Source organism: Amia ocellicauda, chromosome 4, assembly GCF_036373705.1.
Source record: "Amia ocellicauda isolate fAmiCal2 chromosome 4, fAmiCal2.hap1, whole genome shotgun sequence".
NCBI lineage: Eukaryota > Metazoa > Chordata > Actinopteri > Amiiformes > Amiidae > Amia > Amia ocellicauda.
The window spans coordinates 2,944,350-2,961,691 of record NC_089853.1 but is presented as its reverse complement, the minus strand read 5'-3'; the positions used below and the strand labels follow the sequence as shown (position 1 = coordinate 2,961,691).

At 37.0% G+C, this 17,342-nt stretch overlaps 1 protein-coding gene across 1 annotated transcript in view; it reads right to left on the bottom strand.

Annotated features, from left to right (window-relative positions):
* The window catches only part of LOC136747579 (doublecortin domain-containing protein 1), a 91,820-nt gene extending 85,593 nt beyond the window's left edge, over positions 1–6,227 (bottom strand). The window contains exons 1-3 of the mRNA XM_066700517.1: positions 6,146–6,227; positions 5,548–5,710; positions 1,047–1,252 (exon numbers count right to left, since the gene is read on the bottom strand). Of these exons, the coding sequence (XP_066556614.1) occupies positions 1,047–1,252; positions 5,548–5,710; positions 6,146–6,148 (372 nt within the window). The 5' untranslated portion in view covers positions 6,149–6,227. The remainder of the gene's footprint in view (positions 1–1,046; positions 1,253–5,547; positions 5,711–6,145) is intronic.
* Between the last annotated feature and the right edge of the window lie 11,115 nt (positions 6,228–17,342).

The window sequence follows — 17,342 nt, the reverse complement described above, 5'->3', positions numbered from 1 at the left end:
GTTGAAATACAAAATATCACGTTACCAAGTATAATAAAATGCATTAGGAAATTAATGCACACATATCCATTGTTGATGTAAACATTTTGCTACTCATTCTTTATTTTTCTATTACTAGTCACACTTAACCTTTGATAATACTCCAAAGGCATAGAAGTCATAATTTTTTTAATATTTTGGGAGGTTTTAAATACATTATATATGTTATTATTAGCAAATATTATTGTAAACCATCACAATGAAAACAACAAATCAAAGATGCACCAGAAGCCTAATTCACAACGCCAAGCAGCCGGGCCGGCGGCGGGTTTTCCACAGAGCCAGTGTCTGGAGTTTCTAATCGAGTGAGGCAGAGTTCCATCACGGGGCACAAAGGGAAAAAAAGATCTGTTCATTCCAGTTGGTTTGTTTCTACTGGTTCATCGACCAGGATTAAGCTCAGATTAGGTTAATGCTCACTTCACACTCGCTTGGAGTAAGAGGACAGGAATCCTATAGTTTCTAATTTTACCAGCCTAAACAAACTGTGAGTAAGATGAAATGCACACTCAGAAGTGGTTACAGTTTACAGATGAAAAGCTTTCCGCTCGCCTCGCACATTCCGGCAGACAGCTGACCGCGCGCTGCTTGTCTGTCTTATTACCGCGATTCAGCTCTAGATTTGCGTTGGCCCGAGTATGATCACTCTGCCACAGGAACGAGCGCGCCCAGGTGCTGCGAGTCAGTTTCGAGGAATCTGGGTAGACTGTGAATGCTCTATCGTTTTCAAAAAGAAGTTGTACACTCTTAAATGAACCAACAACATGAAAGAAGAAGAATACAAAAAGAGTTTCTGCTACACGTATAAAAAGACAGATATTACTACAACCAATAATAATAATACATTCCCCCAAAATGTTGTTGTATATATAATGGAAGAGAGCTGATATAGACAGATCAGTCTTTATTTCCTTTCTTCCAAACATGCAAAGAAAAACTGCAGAACAGGTTCTTTTGCTTTTGCTTTTGCTTTTGCCCAGTACTGAGGCCTGATCGTCCCCCTTTACCTTCTCCATTTGATCCAAGGCCGCGGTGACCTCACAGCCATCAGCCCCGGCTCCATTCTTGAACACCACCACCCTGACGGCCGCCTTGCTGCCCAGCCGACGCAGGCGCTGCGAGAGGCTGACTTTGGTTTTTCCGCGTTTGCCGTCAGCGGGGAGCAGCACGCCGTTTACCGTCCAGCTCGCCTCCTTGGTCAATGACAGATGGTCTGGAAGAAAAGGTAAAGTCAATATTTGGCTTGAAAAACGGCTGCGCCCATCCCCCTTCCCATTTTTAACATACATTGGCCATACTCCACATCGATGTGCATATCATCAAAATATTACCATCAGCTCCCACTAAGCGTAACATAAGCTGTAGCAAGCTGGCCGTGCTGATAGCGGGCATAAATCATTGTTCCTGAAGGGAGCAGATGTTCAGGGTATGAAAGAGTAATACCACAATTTAGCCATAATTAAAATTCACCTTAGCGTGCCTCTCTCACTAATCAGCTGATTATTTAGTTACTCACCCACAGTGTCACTTCTTTTGACCCCTTTTCATTCTGCTGGCTCATAAAGAAACACGCCTTGCAAATTGCAGCTATTTGAACTTTTCAAGCCATAGTTATTTAAAGAAGAAATATTATTATAATTCACAATCTTCCCCTGATTTTCTAATCATAATCTACCTGTTTCACAGAACTAGTTCAGATCTGGTCATGTATTAGAAAATGCTGTCTTTCTTTTTTAAGCTATGAATGAATATGGTCACATTTCTGGGGGAAGAAAATAAACAAAACTGACATAGCTACATTGGAAAGCAGTATGGCATTGGAACCACGCTGCCCATGTGCTCCAGAGGCCAGTGTTTGTGTTGGTTTATTATATTCCAGTAACAGAATCATTCTAGACTTGTCCATACATACAATAAACTGTTTTAAATCCATTACATAAATCCTGTAAACTCATCACACTTTCATTGAGGCTGAAAATGTATTTTTCTTGTCTTGTGCATCACCAGGCAAATACACACTTTTCTATCTAGACCTGTAGATAGGAAGCAAAATGTAGTTTGTATGGACCAAGCGACAAATTTTGCTATTTCAGTTGATATCATTCTTATCTTATTACCACGTTCTTTTATTTTAGTTTTGTCTTCGCTCACATTTGATCTTGGCACAAGTTCTAGGTTAATACCTCCTTTCCACATAAGAAAAAAAAATACTGTTTTGTTTTATTTGAATCAAATAGGGTTCCAGCCTGAAAGGTGAATCAAAAGGCAAATCAAAACTAGTTTAAATCAAAAACATGACTAATATGATTTTTTTTCTCCAAAAACAAAGCAAAACAACACTGTTGTTGTTGGTAGCCTCTAGTCTGGAAGTTATTTCAAAATTGACTGGAAGTAATTTTCTTTATTATTTTGTTAATACAAGTTATGAGTTACTGTTTCAGTGCTGGAATCCACACAGTACTGCACTTTAATTGAATATTAATGGACTCTGAACATCTCCAAAAAAAATCATGTTTGTATTGAGCATCAAAGGCCTTGAGCACAGAGCCACCGTTCAGCTGAAGCAGGTTTCCTCTGAAACACACACTCTAATGACATTATTAAAGTTAACTTAACACATATCCACATTACCTCTACATGAGGAACAATATAAAATACAAACCAAACAAATAAACAAAACCCAGTCTCATGCAAGTCCAGGGTTGTTATTCAAAGCCTGGGGCTTGTTTATGAAAATGTTGAATTTAATAACCTTCCTTTGACATCTTGTCATATACAGGCCTTGTTGTAACATTGACATAAATTATGAACAGCCAATTTGCTGTGCCAATCATGCTGTCTCCCTATTTTGTCTGCATTCTTAGAAGAGGAACAGCACATTGCTGAGATGTTTTCACTGGTAAACCTAGCAGGTCCGTGACAAGACAGGTCTGCGCTACAGAAGGCAGTGAGTCACACTTTGCACTGGGTGGGCCTTTCTCAAGAAGAAGATTCCTTTGTCATAACATTCCCTTAAACCATTAGTAATGCTGCGTTTAAACACTTCAGTCTTCATCACTCTATCTGGAGGTCATGGAGGACAAAGATGTCAGATTCAAAGTACATACCAAGAGAGGGGTTTACAGTATGTTGTGCTTTCAAATTAATATGTAAAAAAATTTGAAACAAACACAGATCCCATAGCCCTGCCCTTAAAATCTAATTTATATGAGAATGAATTTCCCACAGATAAGCCGCTTGACTGGTTGTTTCATACGCTTTTCAAATGTTAAGGAATATACCTCATAATTTGGATTATTTTTATTTTTATCAGTTCAGAAAAAGCTGCTGAAGGAAGTTAGTGCTTCAGAAACAACATCAAGATACACATCAAATGCATAATTGTAAGATTAATGGTGACTATGTGACAAGGAACAAAGCATGTGGAATTATCTGTAGTATTTCTAGCACTTTCAATGTTTGTGCCTCTCTGACAGTCAACAACAGCCCAGAAAAGCACTAAGAGAAAGGGACAGTACTGCAGCACACTGCAACTAACGGGTTACGTTTACACACCAAATTGTCTCACCTTACCTTACATGTGCGTTGGAAATTAGAAAACATTCCTGAGAACATTTGCTGTACAGCGTAGGTAAGACATGCTTCATTTAACACATGGGTTTCTGCTCTCATTGAAAAACAGAAAATGACAGAGCAATTAAGTTTTGCTGTGCACGAAGTTAGGAGTGTTACATCGCTACCTGGCTCCCTGACTAGTACCTCGACTGTCGAAATCAGTCAGCAATTAGAAAGATGTAAATACATAATCTCATTGACACATACACCTACAAAACAGATGACTAGTAACGTTCGTAGCTCACACCTCTCTGTATCAATCAGAACTTGTCAAAACACATCAAGTCACTTAGGAGACATCGGAAAACTTTTTCTGACAGCTTTCAGTTTGCTGAGACGCGATACCTCATGCCAGCTTTATACATTCTTGGTAAGAGCCCTTCTCTTCTTGCAGGCCTTTACAGCATCACTCCCAAACCGGTTCCCATGTCTCCGGTCTGTCTTTGTGTTCTCCACAAAAAGCCCCGCAGCCCAGAATCTCTCTGCACAGGTAAACACGCCTAAGTTAGGGTTCCTGAGAATAGCAACCGCAATCAAAAACACAATTTATTGAACTGAGTGGAAGTGAAGATGATTATTTTTGGTTTCCTTCAATGGGCACCAACATTTTTGTCTCCTGAAGGACTTCCCTTAAATTATACTAAATCTATCCACTATATCTACTAAATCTCTTCCTTTTACTGTTAATGTTGAGAATGCTAATTCTGTTTCTAACCTATTCTACTCTCTGCCCGAGCTCACCTAGTAGCTTCAGTCTCAGCAGACAAGCCCCATCTGCCACCTGCTCCACTCTATGTCCCAGCGACAACTGTCGAGCAGCACAAAGATTGATTATCAGTCAAAAACCATCGCACGGCACCAGATTTTAGTGGGTTAAGCTTGCTGATCCAGCAAGAGCCAGTATGAAATTCTAGCGCTGTGTGCCAACATTTTGGTGCTGAAAGAACAGCAGTGCATGTCGCCATGAAACCCTGCCAAAGCAACACAGCTGAAGCACAGAAGTTTCTATCCTGAACTTGGCTAAAGAATAAATATTCATAAATAAACTTAACCATCATACGGCACAGTTATTTACAACACAGAGTGGATACGGTGTCTCATGCCAGAAATACAACACCCGAGTAACTTGTAAAGATCAAATTCTCACAATGTGAAAACATAATCTCCATACAGCATACACAAGATTAACAAATGGAGATTATTTCATTTTTTAGAAACACTGGTCTGATTTTTACAAACATTGGAATGATTAACTATGATTAGCTACATAGTGGATCAAAATATTCTCTCACTCATATTAGATTATCTACTTCTAACAGCATCATAAATCAGTACTGGGTTACAAGCTTGTCATAGCTGCATTGAATATGAACTAAACAATGACTATTGTGTATGGTCTAGACTATGGACTAGTCTCACTGATAAAACAAAAAAAAATATTAAATTAATAATAACCACAAAGAAAATGAAGACAAGCCGAACCAGCTAACAAGGTATGAGTTTTGTTTTTACATTTTATCCTCCAAAGGGTGGCAAATGCTGAGCATTGAGCTTGGTTGTCACGCTTACATAATAAACGTAATGGATTAAGTCTGTTTAATGTCACCTACACTAATAAGAAGATTCAATAAATCTCTGACTTAATTTATTATCTTTTCCACATTTAACCTCCTGCCGACTCCCCACTGTCCATTTAGATCCAAATTAAATTAAGCACTGATGCTAATAAAGGGCATTAAACAAAGCTGTCAGGAGATGTTTCTTTCATTAAGCACATTATCTTTTTACTGAGCTGTAAATGAGTAAACATTAATTTTGCTGAGCTAGGCAATGTGTTACGATAATGAGCTGCTCTTCCAGCGCAACACATCCGATTTCAGATGAATTTGGTACCTTTCACTTCTTTCAATGGATCCACAAAGGCTTCGCTCGATGAAATATAAACATCGGCGTTGTGAGGAATGTCTTTTGGTTCAAAAACTTCTTCCCCGTTTGCCAGGAAGACCCGGCGGGCCGCAGTATTCAGCTTGAGCTTAGTGGTGCATTCTTCCAGCAACTGAAGACCCAAGCAGAGGTAAGACAATGCACACATTAGATGAAAGAGTTTTTAGCTCTTTGTCTTTTTAGCAGCAAAAAACACATGGATAGTGTAATGGAGTTTTAACTCATCATATAGGTGTATAGGCTAAGAATACTTTATGGATGCTCAGAAATGGTGTTGTTATTTACACAATATTCATTAACTGAAGTAAATAAAAAATAATATTTTATCAACTTATGTCTGCTTTACACTACTACATTAAAAGTACAAGAAAATGTTCCTTAATTTACTAAACAACAAAGGAAGGTCTGTTGGGACACAACACTTAATTATTCAGTTTCTGATTAGATTTGACTAAAACCAGTTTAATTATATTGTTTCTTCACTCCATATTTAAAGGACACATTGAAGATATATTGTAATTAATAGAGGAGAAAATGTTAAAATCACCATTTTTATGTTGGGGGCAGTGACTTTAGCAAAGACACGTCTCGATCCATTCTTGTAAGCAATTACTCTAATTATCCATGGCTGACGCCTAAAGACTGGAGGCTTTCTTGAGGACTGAAGTGACCTCCTTTAGTGTGACAGAAAAAAGAAATGGATATATATTAAATTAAATATTTTTATATATTGCTATTCATATACAAGCATGTGATGGTCAAATAATTAAAATGACAACAGATCTTAGTAAATTGACAGTATTCAAAAAATTAATTTAATTAATAAATGCTCAAGTAATGCACACCTACTGCTATAAATAAATAGCAATATGATGGGTTTTTTAGACTATTTTACAAGTTTGCATTTCCACCTGACAGTCTGAGGATTAAGTGGAAGCAGTAAGATATTCTTCTCCTTTATTGGAATATATTGTGTCAGATGCCTTGAAAGCAAGAGCAAGTTGACTATAAAGCTGCATTTCCAAATTTGAGCCTTTTAATTTACTGCCCAGAGAGCAATCAGTCTGACATGCATCCTGCCGGAGCCACGGAATTCAGCAGAATGTTCCGAAACTGAGCATTCTATATTAGCCACCCTTGTCAAGAACAATTTCCTTCTTCCTCTGCTAATAATAAATACTGCATGTTATTTACACTAAGACTGAAGTTACAAGGGAACTTTCCTTAGATTTAAATCTGAGCAATACTTGCACAGGATGACATACGAGTAGGACTATGACCTTATTGCAGAACTTATTCTGTTCCACTTTTTATTATCCATGCAAACTCGACAAAAGGGAGCGCATGTTGAAATGAAAGCTGTGAGCGACAGAGAAGGGGTGACCGGGATTACCTGAGCTGAGACATGGGGGCACTGGCAGGTCTCTTGCTTTTGGATGATGATACAAGGCCTGGCTCGAGTGTACCGTTTGATGTGGTGCTGTCATTTTCCGATGCTCCTTCGTTGCTTTGCACTGAACTGGTTTCAATTGAGTGGCAATCTCGGGAGCGTGACCCCCTTGGCGTTCCTGAAGAATGTGGGCGAGAGGCTGCGGATGGATGGGCTGAATGCCTTTTTCTTTTACACTCCTTTAAGGTCTTGCTTGCATAAGGAGAAATGTAGCTCCTGTATTTAAAAAACAGGTGAATTATAATGATAAAATATAGAAAAGTATCATTTCCTGGATGAACACATGTTTATAAGTAAATGATTAAATTTTACTTGAATCATATACAATGGTTACATAGTTGTCCTTCAAATACTTTACATTCATATCAGGCTTTGTTTTTGAATGGATTGCCATTGTTATTTATTTCGTAGCAGATGCCTTTACCTAGGGAAGCTTACAGTTATCACAAAATATACACATTTCAAAAGAAACACATTAAATCAGTATTAGGATGTACATTTTCAAAGACTTGTTTTTATAGTCTGTGTTGGATTTGAGCGAGAAAGAAGCAATAGTTTTGTTAGCCAGGGGAGGGGAGTTGTAAGTATTTTAATGATATAGTAATTAAATTAATCAAAAACACTAGGTACAGCATTATTAGTTTGTTCATCTCACATTAGAATATACATCCCGTGATCTAATAATGATTGAGGTTTTAAATAATAATATATTAAAAGGAAGATACATGCCTACATTTCAATTATACTCATACAAAAATGTGATTTGTTTGCAACATATTTTCATAGTAAATTTGTTGTTGTTGCCAATTTTAAATACATCACACTTTCAGAAAAAATAAACCTCCAAGGCATTATCTTTATAGGTTACTTATTCCCTCTGAATTGTAGCTAGTATTCAGTAAATGTTTTCTTTTATGTAGTGTCAAAACAGTTGAGCATTAACAGAATCCTCACCAATCTAGTCATTTTCCATACTCTTAGACACCAGTCCCCATGAGGCCAACAATCCTATTCAAAAGTGAAAAATGCTGCTACTCAGACAGGCCATGCTTCAGCGAGAAGTATGTGGTTCTAGCCTATCACACAGTATATTAGTAGTGAATTCACCCCTAGGATAATAACAGTTGGCAGGGGTTTAGCTCTACTGTGGCTCGCTGCCAGACTTCTGTCGGTCAAACAGTTCCTTCTTCCTTGCTTCCACTCTGCAAAAACTATTGTGAGGAATTTGCATTGGCTGGTAATACTTTATATGTACCATGCATCAAGCTGTGACATAACTCTTTAATCCATCTTTATTCAGATGTGCTCTTTATTTCTTCTTCACACACCCAGCCGAACACTGACACTGCCTAGTAGTGTTCGTGTGTCACCGGGATCCTTTCAACAAGTGCATTTTTCTTTTAAAATCTTGATTTCAACTGTAACATTTATTCCTTAACCCCCTCTGCAAATCCCACATGCAGTCAGAGACCCTCTCTCTCCTCCAGTTCAGTTCTACTGTAGGAGTTAATCACAGACACAAACACAAACACACACATTAAATCTGGCGCTAATCCAAGCCATTGAGTTCCTTGATCTGTGTGAAGAAATGGAGAGTTTTTTTCCTCCTCCGCTGCCAGTGGGGGTACTCTAATCAGACTGGGTGAGGGGCATAAACAGCAGACAGGAACAATGGCTGATTGGGGACAAAGCTGTGCGCTATACTTGAATTACAAGTGGTTAGTACTCATCTCTAAGAATAGGAGCTTAAATGGTTTATTCTGGGGTTCAGTTGATCCTCACCTATAGCACACAGCATTCAGAACAACAAGAATCAAACTGTATTTTGAAAACCATAAGATTGCTGAATACAAAACATGTAGACAATTTAAAGTTTTCCCAACAAAGTATTAGGATAAACAACTAGGAGGTTATTATTATTACTATATTTCTTTGCAGACGGCCTTTTTCAGGGCGGCTTACAATTGTTACAACATAAACATATTTTTAACATACAATTACCCATTTATACATATGTAAATGTTCAATTTGAGAATGCATAAAATTAGGGATGTTGTTTTGTTATATTACAGAATGAAACGTAGGAAAGACGTGGAAAAGAAACCACAAAACATACAGTGAAGAAAAAGGGTTCCCACTAACTCATATGAATAAAGAAAGCACTAATGCCATAGAAATGAATCAGTCATTTTATATATTTGTGAATATGCTGTCATAATGGAAAAGTGCCTGTTCTCCACACAGTGCTCCAACGTTTGTGGTTTTATTTCGGTTGTATGGCGTCTCTCCTTACAAGCTACCTGTCAGAAACCAGCTGCTGTTGTGAAGCTCAGGCGTGCTCAGTACAACAACTGTTTACCTGGGAAGATGACAGGCTGTTGATGGGATGGCGGGCCTGAACCTGTCATGGTACTCTCGCACTAAGACGTCCTCCAAACTGCTTTGATGGGAGCCCAGGGAACTCCTGTGTGATGCACTGCTCCCGCGAGAGACCTCCAAAGCCCTGCTGTCGATTGTGCTGGCGCTCACAGGTCTCCATTCATTCGCCATCACTTTCCAACGATGAAGATTGGGCAACTGTTATACAGTGAAGCAAAGACACGCAAACATCTCTGAGTTGAGCGTGTAGCAACATTAACACCACACGGTGCACACAACATAACAATTTCTTATTCCTCAGTTTCATGGTTTACTCATTGCACCTTGTCAGATACTTTATAGTCTACTAATCAGAATTATTATGAACCTCACACCATACAGGGGCAGTAGGTTACCTGCCCCTAATTAAAACATAATAATAAGAGTTACACATCTCAGTACCTCAGACAAAGCACGGGATTCTCTATGAATGTATGTTTTGTTTTAAGGTTTATAAGCTGGTGAGTGGACAGAAGGGCTGGGTGTGTTATGTTAGGTTAAGTACATGTGAGATAGGCTTGAAAACTATTACTAATACTTGTGCTACTCTACATGAGTACAGACATTAAAAAAAAACATGAAATAAATATGAAATATCTTCTCCTTCCTAGGAGGAGCTGCACAGGCTTCGGGGTATTTATTGTATACATTTCCAAAGAAATCTTTAATCTTTAATTTAGATTCTAATGGCACAGAAACAAAGCATTCATCAGCAGCAGATAATTGGGCTGAAGGTTTTCAAACACTTTAATCCACCTTGTATTGAAATGTCATGCCATTTAAACAACAGTGGGATTAAAATGTTTGGCAAGGCTTGCCAAAAAATCAAGTTTACCAATCCAAACAAAAATAAGTAAATATCTTTGATTTAATTAGTGCAACAACAGGCTTGACTACCAACATCCCACGCATCTGCTCCCAAAAATGAGTAAGTTTGAGAGCTGCTATCTTTCTCTGTGATGGAAGGTCACATTGAGAACCACCTGACAATTGAGTAGAGAAACACCTTTCTTAAATCTGCATTTAATGCGCTGATTGAACAATTTCACAAATTAAGATGGGTAAAATGCGTGAGGTACTGTAAAATAACACCTTTTACATTTCTTTAATTTTAACCAGCAATGCAGACACAAAACATCTGTAAGTGATACCTTCCTGGTCCCTTCGCTTTAATTCTTGCCCTTCACTTCCCTTCCTTTATAACACTTGAAAACAGTGATTCCAATTATTAAAATGGAAATTTAATTGTATAGTATCACATAAAATAATACAAAAAAAAATTAAGGAAGTGGTTCCATGAAATGTAAGAACATACAAAGAATTACTTTAGTCTATTAGTGTGAAAAGATAATTCAAATAGCAAGCATCTCGTATTTGTTTAATGTTTATTATGTTATACTTTATATGGCTATAATTAGAAATACAAGCGGTTCTCCCTATATTTAAAAATAAAGACATATTTCTTTTCGCTACATTAATTCTATTCCTAAATATTTTTGGGGTCACTTCACTCCTCAGCGGAGAATATTTAATAAGGTACCGTGAAGAAGAAAAAAAAAAAAAAGAGTTGAGGGAGTGTAAGATAATCTTAATGTCTTGCATTACTCTTTAATTACTTTGTGCTTCTTTAACTCTTACCCTCTACTAATTAGAAGTAGCACATTCCATTTCTTTCAGATGCTAATTAGTAATTAACACAAAGACAATTAGTAATTTGCATTAGAGTACACCTATTAGGAAAAGTTATATTCCCTGTTGTGCTACTTTTACCTAATCTGCGGGTTCTGCAGGAAAACTCTCAAAGGGACTTCCATCATTAAGAAGTATTCAGAACTATTGGGATAGACTATTAATATTAACGCAGAATGAGTTGTGTCTGGGCATCACTGCAACATACTTGGGTATCTTTACACTTTAAACTCTGATTTAATTCTATTTAATTATGGTGGGCTATACATTTCTTAAAACTAACTAGAAATTATATTTGATGATTATATTCCAAAGCACTATACATAACCATGGCCGTATAAAAAAATAAGAACACAAGTGCCGTTCTCACAATCGGGTGGAGCTGAAACCTGCCAACTTACAATGTGAAGTGTGGAAATGGAATGATGATGGCATGAGAACAAAAATGGCTGATACCTCACATCTCAGAGCCTGTCACAGATTATATGATTTAAAATTCAGAGTCTATGTATAATTTAAAGATCGAGCTGTTTAATGTACTGTTTAACAGTATGATAGATTAAGTTTTAAAACCACCCATCAAAACATACACTATTAATTTAAGCTATAAAAACGTGCAGTGCAAAGTAGGTTAATAGATGGCACATTGAGGAGAGCTCGGTCTACAACACAAGCATCATCACAAGTGTGCTCTGAGTGTGTGTCTGCGTGTGTGTGTTGGGGGGGGAGGCGATGAACAGCCCAAAACTGCCTCTGATCAACATGCTAATCATGGAGTTTGGGCTCTAAAATATTATTGTACGTCTCAGTTCAGGTAACCATCCTAGAAATAATCTGATCCGAGAATTCAACTTTGGGTGATAGAGATTGTCAATCGTTAGGGCAGGAACTTAAATCTTTTTGTTTCTTTCTTTATTTATTTTAATACAGCGAGTGGCCACTTGAGGTGTCTCTTCTGGGATATGGAAAGGCTTCAGAAATTAAATGCATTAGATCTCTTTACTAATGAAGAAAAATTATGCTCACCCTGACCAGTCTACCTCGCTGTTGATATTGCAGCACTGGCTGTCCCACAACTATCCAATTTTGCCATGTTAAAATCAACATATCAGTGACTGCATAGACATGTTTTTGTACACCTGATAGGTAACAGTATACAGTACACTTTCAGAGCTAGTCTGCCAAAAATATATTTCTGTGCAACATTTCAAAATGTGCTCTACTAGCAGTACTTTCTGAAACACTAGAGTGCAACTGTTTTGATTCATTTCTACGTTCAAAAGAATCACACTCTGGCATTTGATTGAAATACATGTTTGTGAGAAGTGGTCAAACAGGGCGTGTTACAATTATAAATTAATATCAATCATAACACTATTACAAAAAACATCAGGATGCTGTTGGGGTCCTATGCCTTAACTGAATTATGCAGTCAATTAGCCTAATCCAGAAAACTACAGTACCTAAAACTTTTAAGTAGTTAGTATGCACCCCTAGGCACATTAAATCTTAAGTAAAGTGAAACCTCTCAAAATGCACATCCTTTTTAAATTCTATATAAAGCAAGTTTTGATTGCCATTAACATTAGCATCACAGTCACGAAGATGTTTAAATGTCCCCATGGAACTTCTAAACCCTCAACTTTCCTTAAGCATGCTATAAATTTAACATCACTCACCTTTCAAACCTAGTTAAAATTACAGTACCAGTATTTACAAGGCTCACTAAGTACTTCCAAAGTACTCGTCACTAATGCATATTTCCAAGAAATTAATATAAATTGGAAAATTGGAAATACAAGAGAAGATGCACACTTAATTTTAATAAATGAATGAGGTTAATGCAGACATACAATATGTGCCTGATTAAATAATACCTTAAGCCGTGCAGATCACAATCTCAGATATCCTAATATGCATTCCTGCACCATTTTAATGAGACACTCAAAGCTATTTTTGAAATATTTATTTTGCTCGTAAAACTCGAAATCTTGAAGAAAACAGAAATGACACTATAGAAAAATAAACATGAAAGTCAGCACAAAGTCTTTTTGTAGGCGCAAAAGGCCGGAGAAAGCAGGAGAGAGTATATTTTTAGCTTTTAAAGTAACAGTTTTAAAAACTGCAATGAAAAGAAGCCGAGCACAAATCTTCAGTGTGATCTGTGTACAATAAAGAATAAATGTGTCTCTGACTGTAGTCTAGTTCTTTCCTTCACATTGATTGCCATGATTTCCTCAGCAATCCTCAGTCAGACCACTACAGCATTTCCCAGGACCCAGGGAACACTAGTGCATGATTGTACAGTGTCTTGTATGTATGATTGACAGGAGAAGCAGCATCTGTTAAAAGCAAACGACTGTCAAAATTTCACATGAAATTGGAGCTGTGGCACAGAAAGAAGACCGTTCCTAGAGAACTCTGTGCAGCTTCTTACCACAGAAATTACAGTTTTGTCTTCACATAAGTGTATACCATATAAACTGTGAAACACTGATGATCCATCATGTTTATGTGCAGTTTTGCCAGAGTTAAGGTCCCTCTGTTGTCTTGATGTGCGTTTGGAGAAGTGTACCCTGACAAGCAATTGAAGTGACATAAAACAATCACGGCTACGTTTTGCCAGCCACCCAGAAAATACCGTGCGCTATGATTATATCATATTTGGATTATGAATTTGTCTTTATGTGTCTATGACTTTGCTTTATTTTAACACGAACAAAGACTTACAGCAGCAGTAAAAAAAAAAAGCAAGCAAACAAACAAAACAAAAAAACAGAAAATACAGCAGACAGAAAATACAAAATTGATCCATCTTTAGTGTCTGCAATTTAGTTTGATGTGCATTTATTTGCTATGTCTGACAAAAGGACAAGTGGTAATCTGGGTAAGAAGTAGGACATATAGTGCACAGTACAGTAAGTGCACAATTCAAACTAATGATGAACTATGTACTTGCCCCCGTGTACAAGAATGTACAAGCTGTGCAAGAGCTTTGTGTTTGTTTGTTTGCTTTTCAGTGGGGTGGGGGGTGGCCTTCCCTTATTGCAGTGACTCTACACTGAGTTTGTCTGACAAAAAAAACTTGCTGTAAATATAGATGAAGGCTTCTTTGAATTCTTGGTGCAGTCAATTACTGCTGAGAACATGTGCATTACACCACTAAGGGGCCTGCCTTTCCTCCCAGCACCATCACTTGTCTCTATTGTTAGCATCAGATGAAATGTAGTGACAGACTTAACAACGTCTTCAAGGCTGAAATTTCTAGATAGTGCTCACGGTAAGGTAAAGAGAAATAAGCCGTCTTTATTTTATGACTCTACGCAATAAAAAAAAATCATTCAACAAAAATGGAAAGGAAACACAATCAGATGTCTTTCATAATATTTCAAGATACTAATTCATGACAATCTATAAAAAAATATACTTGATATTCATCACCTCGCTCTCCTCGTCACTTTAGATGATCTGTAATGCACAGCGAATATGCTGTCAGAGTTCTAATTGCTTTGTAATACATCTGAAACAGGGAAATAATTAAAGGCAAACAATCTGTCACTTGTCTGTTACATGAACTATCTATCAAAATGCTCATTACAGAATTTGCTAATGAGCTACAAAATACTTCACTAGAGGTGTGTTTGCAGCATTTCTTGTGACACCAAAGATCTTTCCAATAATTCCCAACACAATTAACAAATAAGATGTATTTCACTATAGCAATGTTTGCCTTTTGTTGCTTGCTTTCAGATCCGTTCATACAGATAACGCAATTACCAACTCGTGAAAACTAATACAAATGAAAGGTAGTAAAAATTGATGATTAACATAACTATTGCCACCTATGTTGTATAAATTAACTATGTAGAATATACAGAATATCAAAACATTAGCTGAATTAAAATCCTATTTCTTATGAGGAAAATCATGTATGTATTTAGATACATAAAAAAAATCAAAGAGTGTTTTTTTACTAATTGTACTGATTTACTTTGAGATTATTATTAAGTAAATTGGCCAACAAGCAGTAATGAAAATAAAGTTAAAGTTTGAAAGAGCAGTGTCTTTATACACCAGGCCTAAATTAAAATAACAAATTAAATTATCATGCTATAAATAATAAAGACCAAGTTGGAAAGGTCAGGGTATGAACCCAAGAAATGTCTTCATTAGATGACTTAATGGACTTAAATAGACTATCTCTGCTGTATTTAACACATGGGATCCTACAAATTAACACCTCTCTCTGATAAATCTTGAAAAGCTGAATATTAACCAGGAAGTAACATGCACCACTTGTTGAGAATGGGTAGTGGTAGGTTACAGAAGCAAAATTCATTATTAGCCTTATAAATGATCTACAATTAATATTTGATTGGTTTAGTTGTCAAATCTAATACTATGCATTCTCATTTATTAGACTACATGAACTGTCTTCTGGTTGGCATTTCTGTTTCCACCATTTGCACTCTTCAACTAATATACAGTTCTGCTGCTTTACTTATATTCTCTCCAGATGACTTTCTCATACTCTGGACTGTCTTCCTATTGCTGCCCCTAGTCAATACCCCAGTCCTTACACAGCCTTCTCTTCACCATGCTGCTATCTCTCCTATCTCCAGTCTCTCCCTATATCTGTTCTCACCCTTATCATCTACAGATCGATTAGTTATGCCTTCCTTCTGGTGTCTGGTTTAGACCATTCTAAACTGTCCTAGTAATACCTGTATTTTATTAACTGTAATATATAAATTTAATGTTATAGTGATGTTGTATGTGATTGTTAAAGCACGTAAATTACCTTGAATAAAGGCATGTGCAGATCACCTGTATTATTATTATTATTATTATTATTAGTAGTAGTAGTAGTAGTAGTAGTAGTAGTAGTAGTAGTAGTAGTAGTAGTAGTAGTAGTAGTAGTAGTAATAAGGATAATAATTTCAATCTTTTTGTTAACAACGATCCAGTAAGGTCCACATAAGCTGTAAAAAGAATGAAGAATTACTTTTATCATATATAGCATCTAAAATATAAACCTTATGTGCTGTGATTTATTGCACAGAAACTTTCATTACCATTTTATGCCTTGAGGACAAAATGTTGGTAATACCAAATTTATATAAACCGATTGTGACTTTTGGCTATACTGTAAACTTGCCATTCCATAGAAATCAATCAGAAAATCAATCAATCAGCTTATGCATTATTGAAGCCAGATATTCACCCTGGCCCTCTAAATCAATGATTCCTCTCTCCGCTGTTCGATCTTATAAAATAAATATGACCTCAATATTACCATCATGTTATCACCTGCCATGTACTATAGATTTGCTTTTTCCTAGGCATATAATTTATTTTTTGTGTAATGTTTCACATTGCTTAAATAGTTGTCTTGGACTAAGATGTCTTATAGTAATCAGCCTAAAATAATACTACTTGCCTTTATTGATGGTTAATACTACTGTTGATCCATACAAATACGACTTCTAATATTAATGATAGTAGCCATGGCAATCGTAGTAGCATCATAACAAATCCCAGCTATAAAACTGAAAATCAATATTTAAAAATGCATTCATAGTACGTAGCTAAGTGCAAAGTAATTGCAGCACAGAAAAACACAAAGTTTACCCCCACCCATTTTCTTTAAGAGATACATCCGTTCAGTGCACTCAGGTTCATAGTTCAAAGGGTTATTATCTGACTGTTTTCATTGATGGTGTGTATGCACTGACATTTTATTTAATTACTTATTTATGTTAATTTAGGATTACTGAGCTAGATGAAACTGGCCTTAAAATATACATATTTGGTAGTACCTGTGTCACTGAAGTGAAACACTGTTTCGTGTAATAAAGTAGCGAGATACACTGTACATGTTTATACTCTGTGGCAGCATTTGGTGGCTGTAAGTGCAACACAACCCGCAGAGAAGCGACATGTGACCCTTAACGTGCCTGCCTTACTGACAAGTGTCCAGCACTCTGGTCTAGACCCCAGCGAGAGCCGCACGCAAAATATGTCATGTTGAAATGGGTGTTTTGCAGCTGTTTATTAGCGATACACTGCGGCTGTAAAGCAGATTGAATGCGGATTCAGTCCGTCTTACCTTGTTGAGTCTCGCGTCTCCATGGAGACCGCGCCGCCGGAAACAGCTGCTGACAACTTCCGGCGTGGGTGGAAGAGG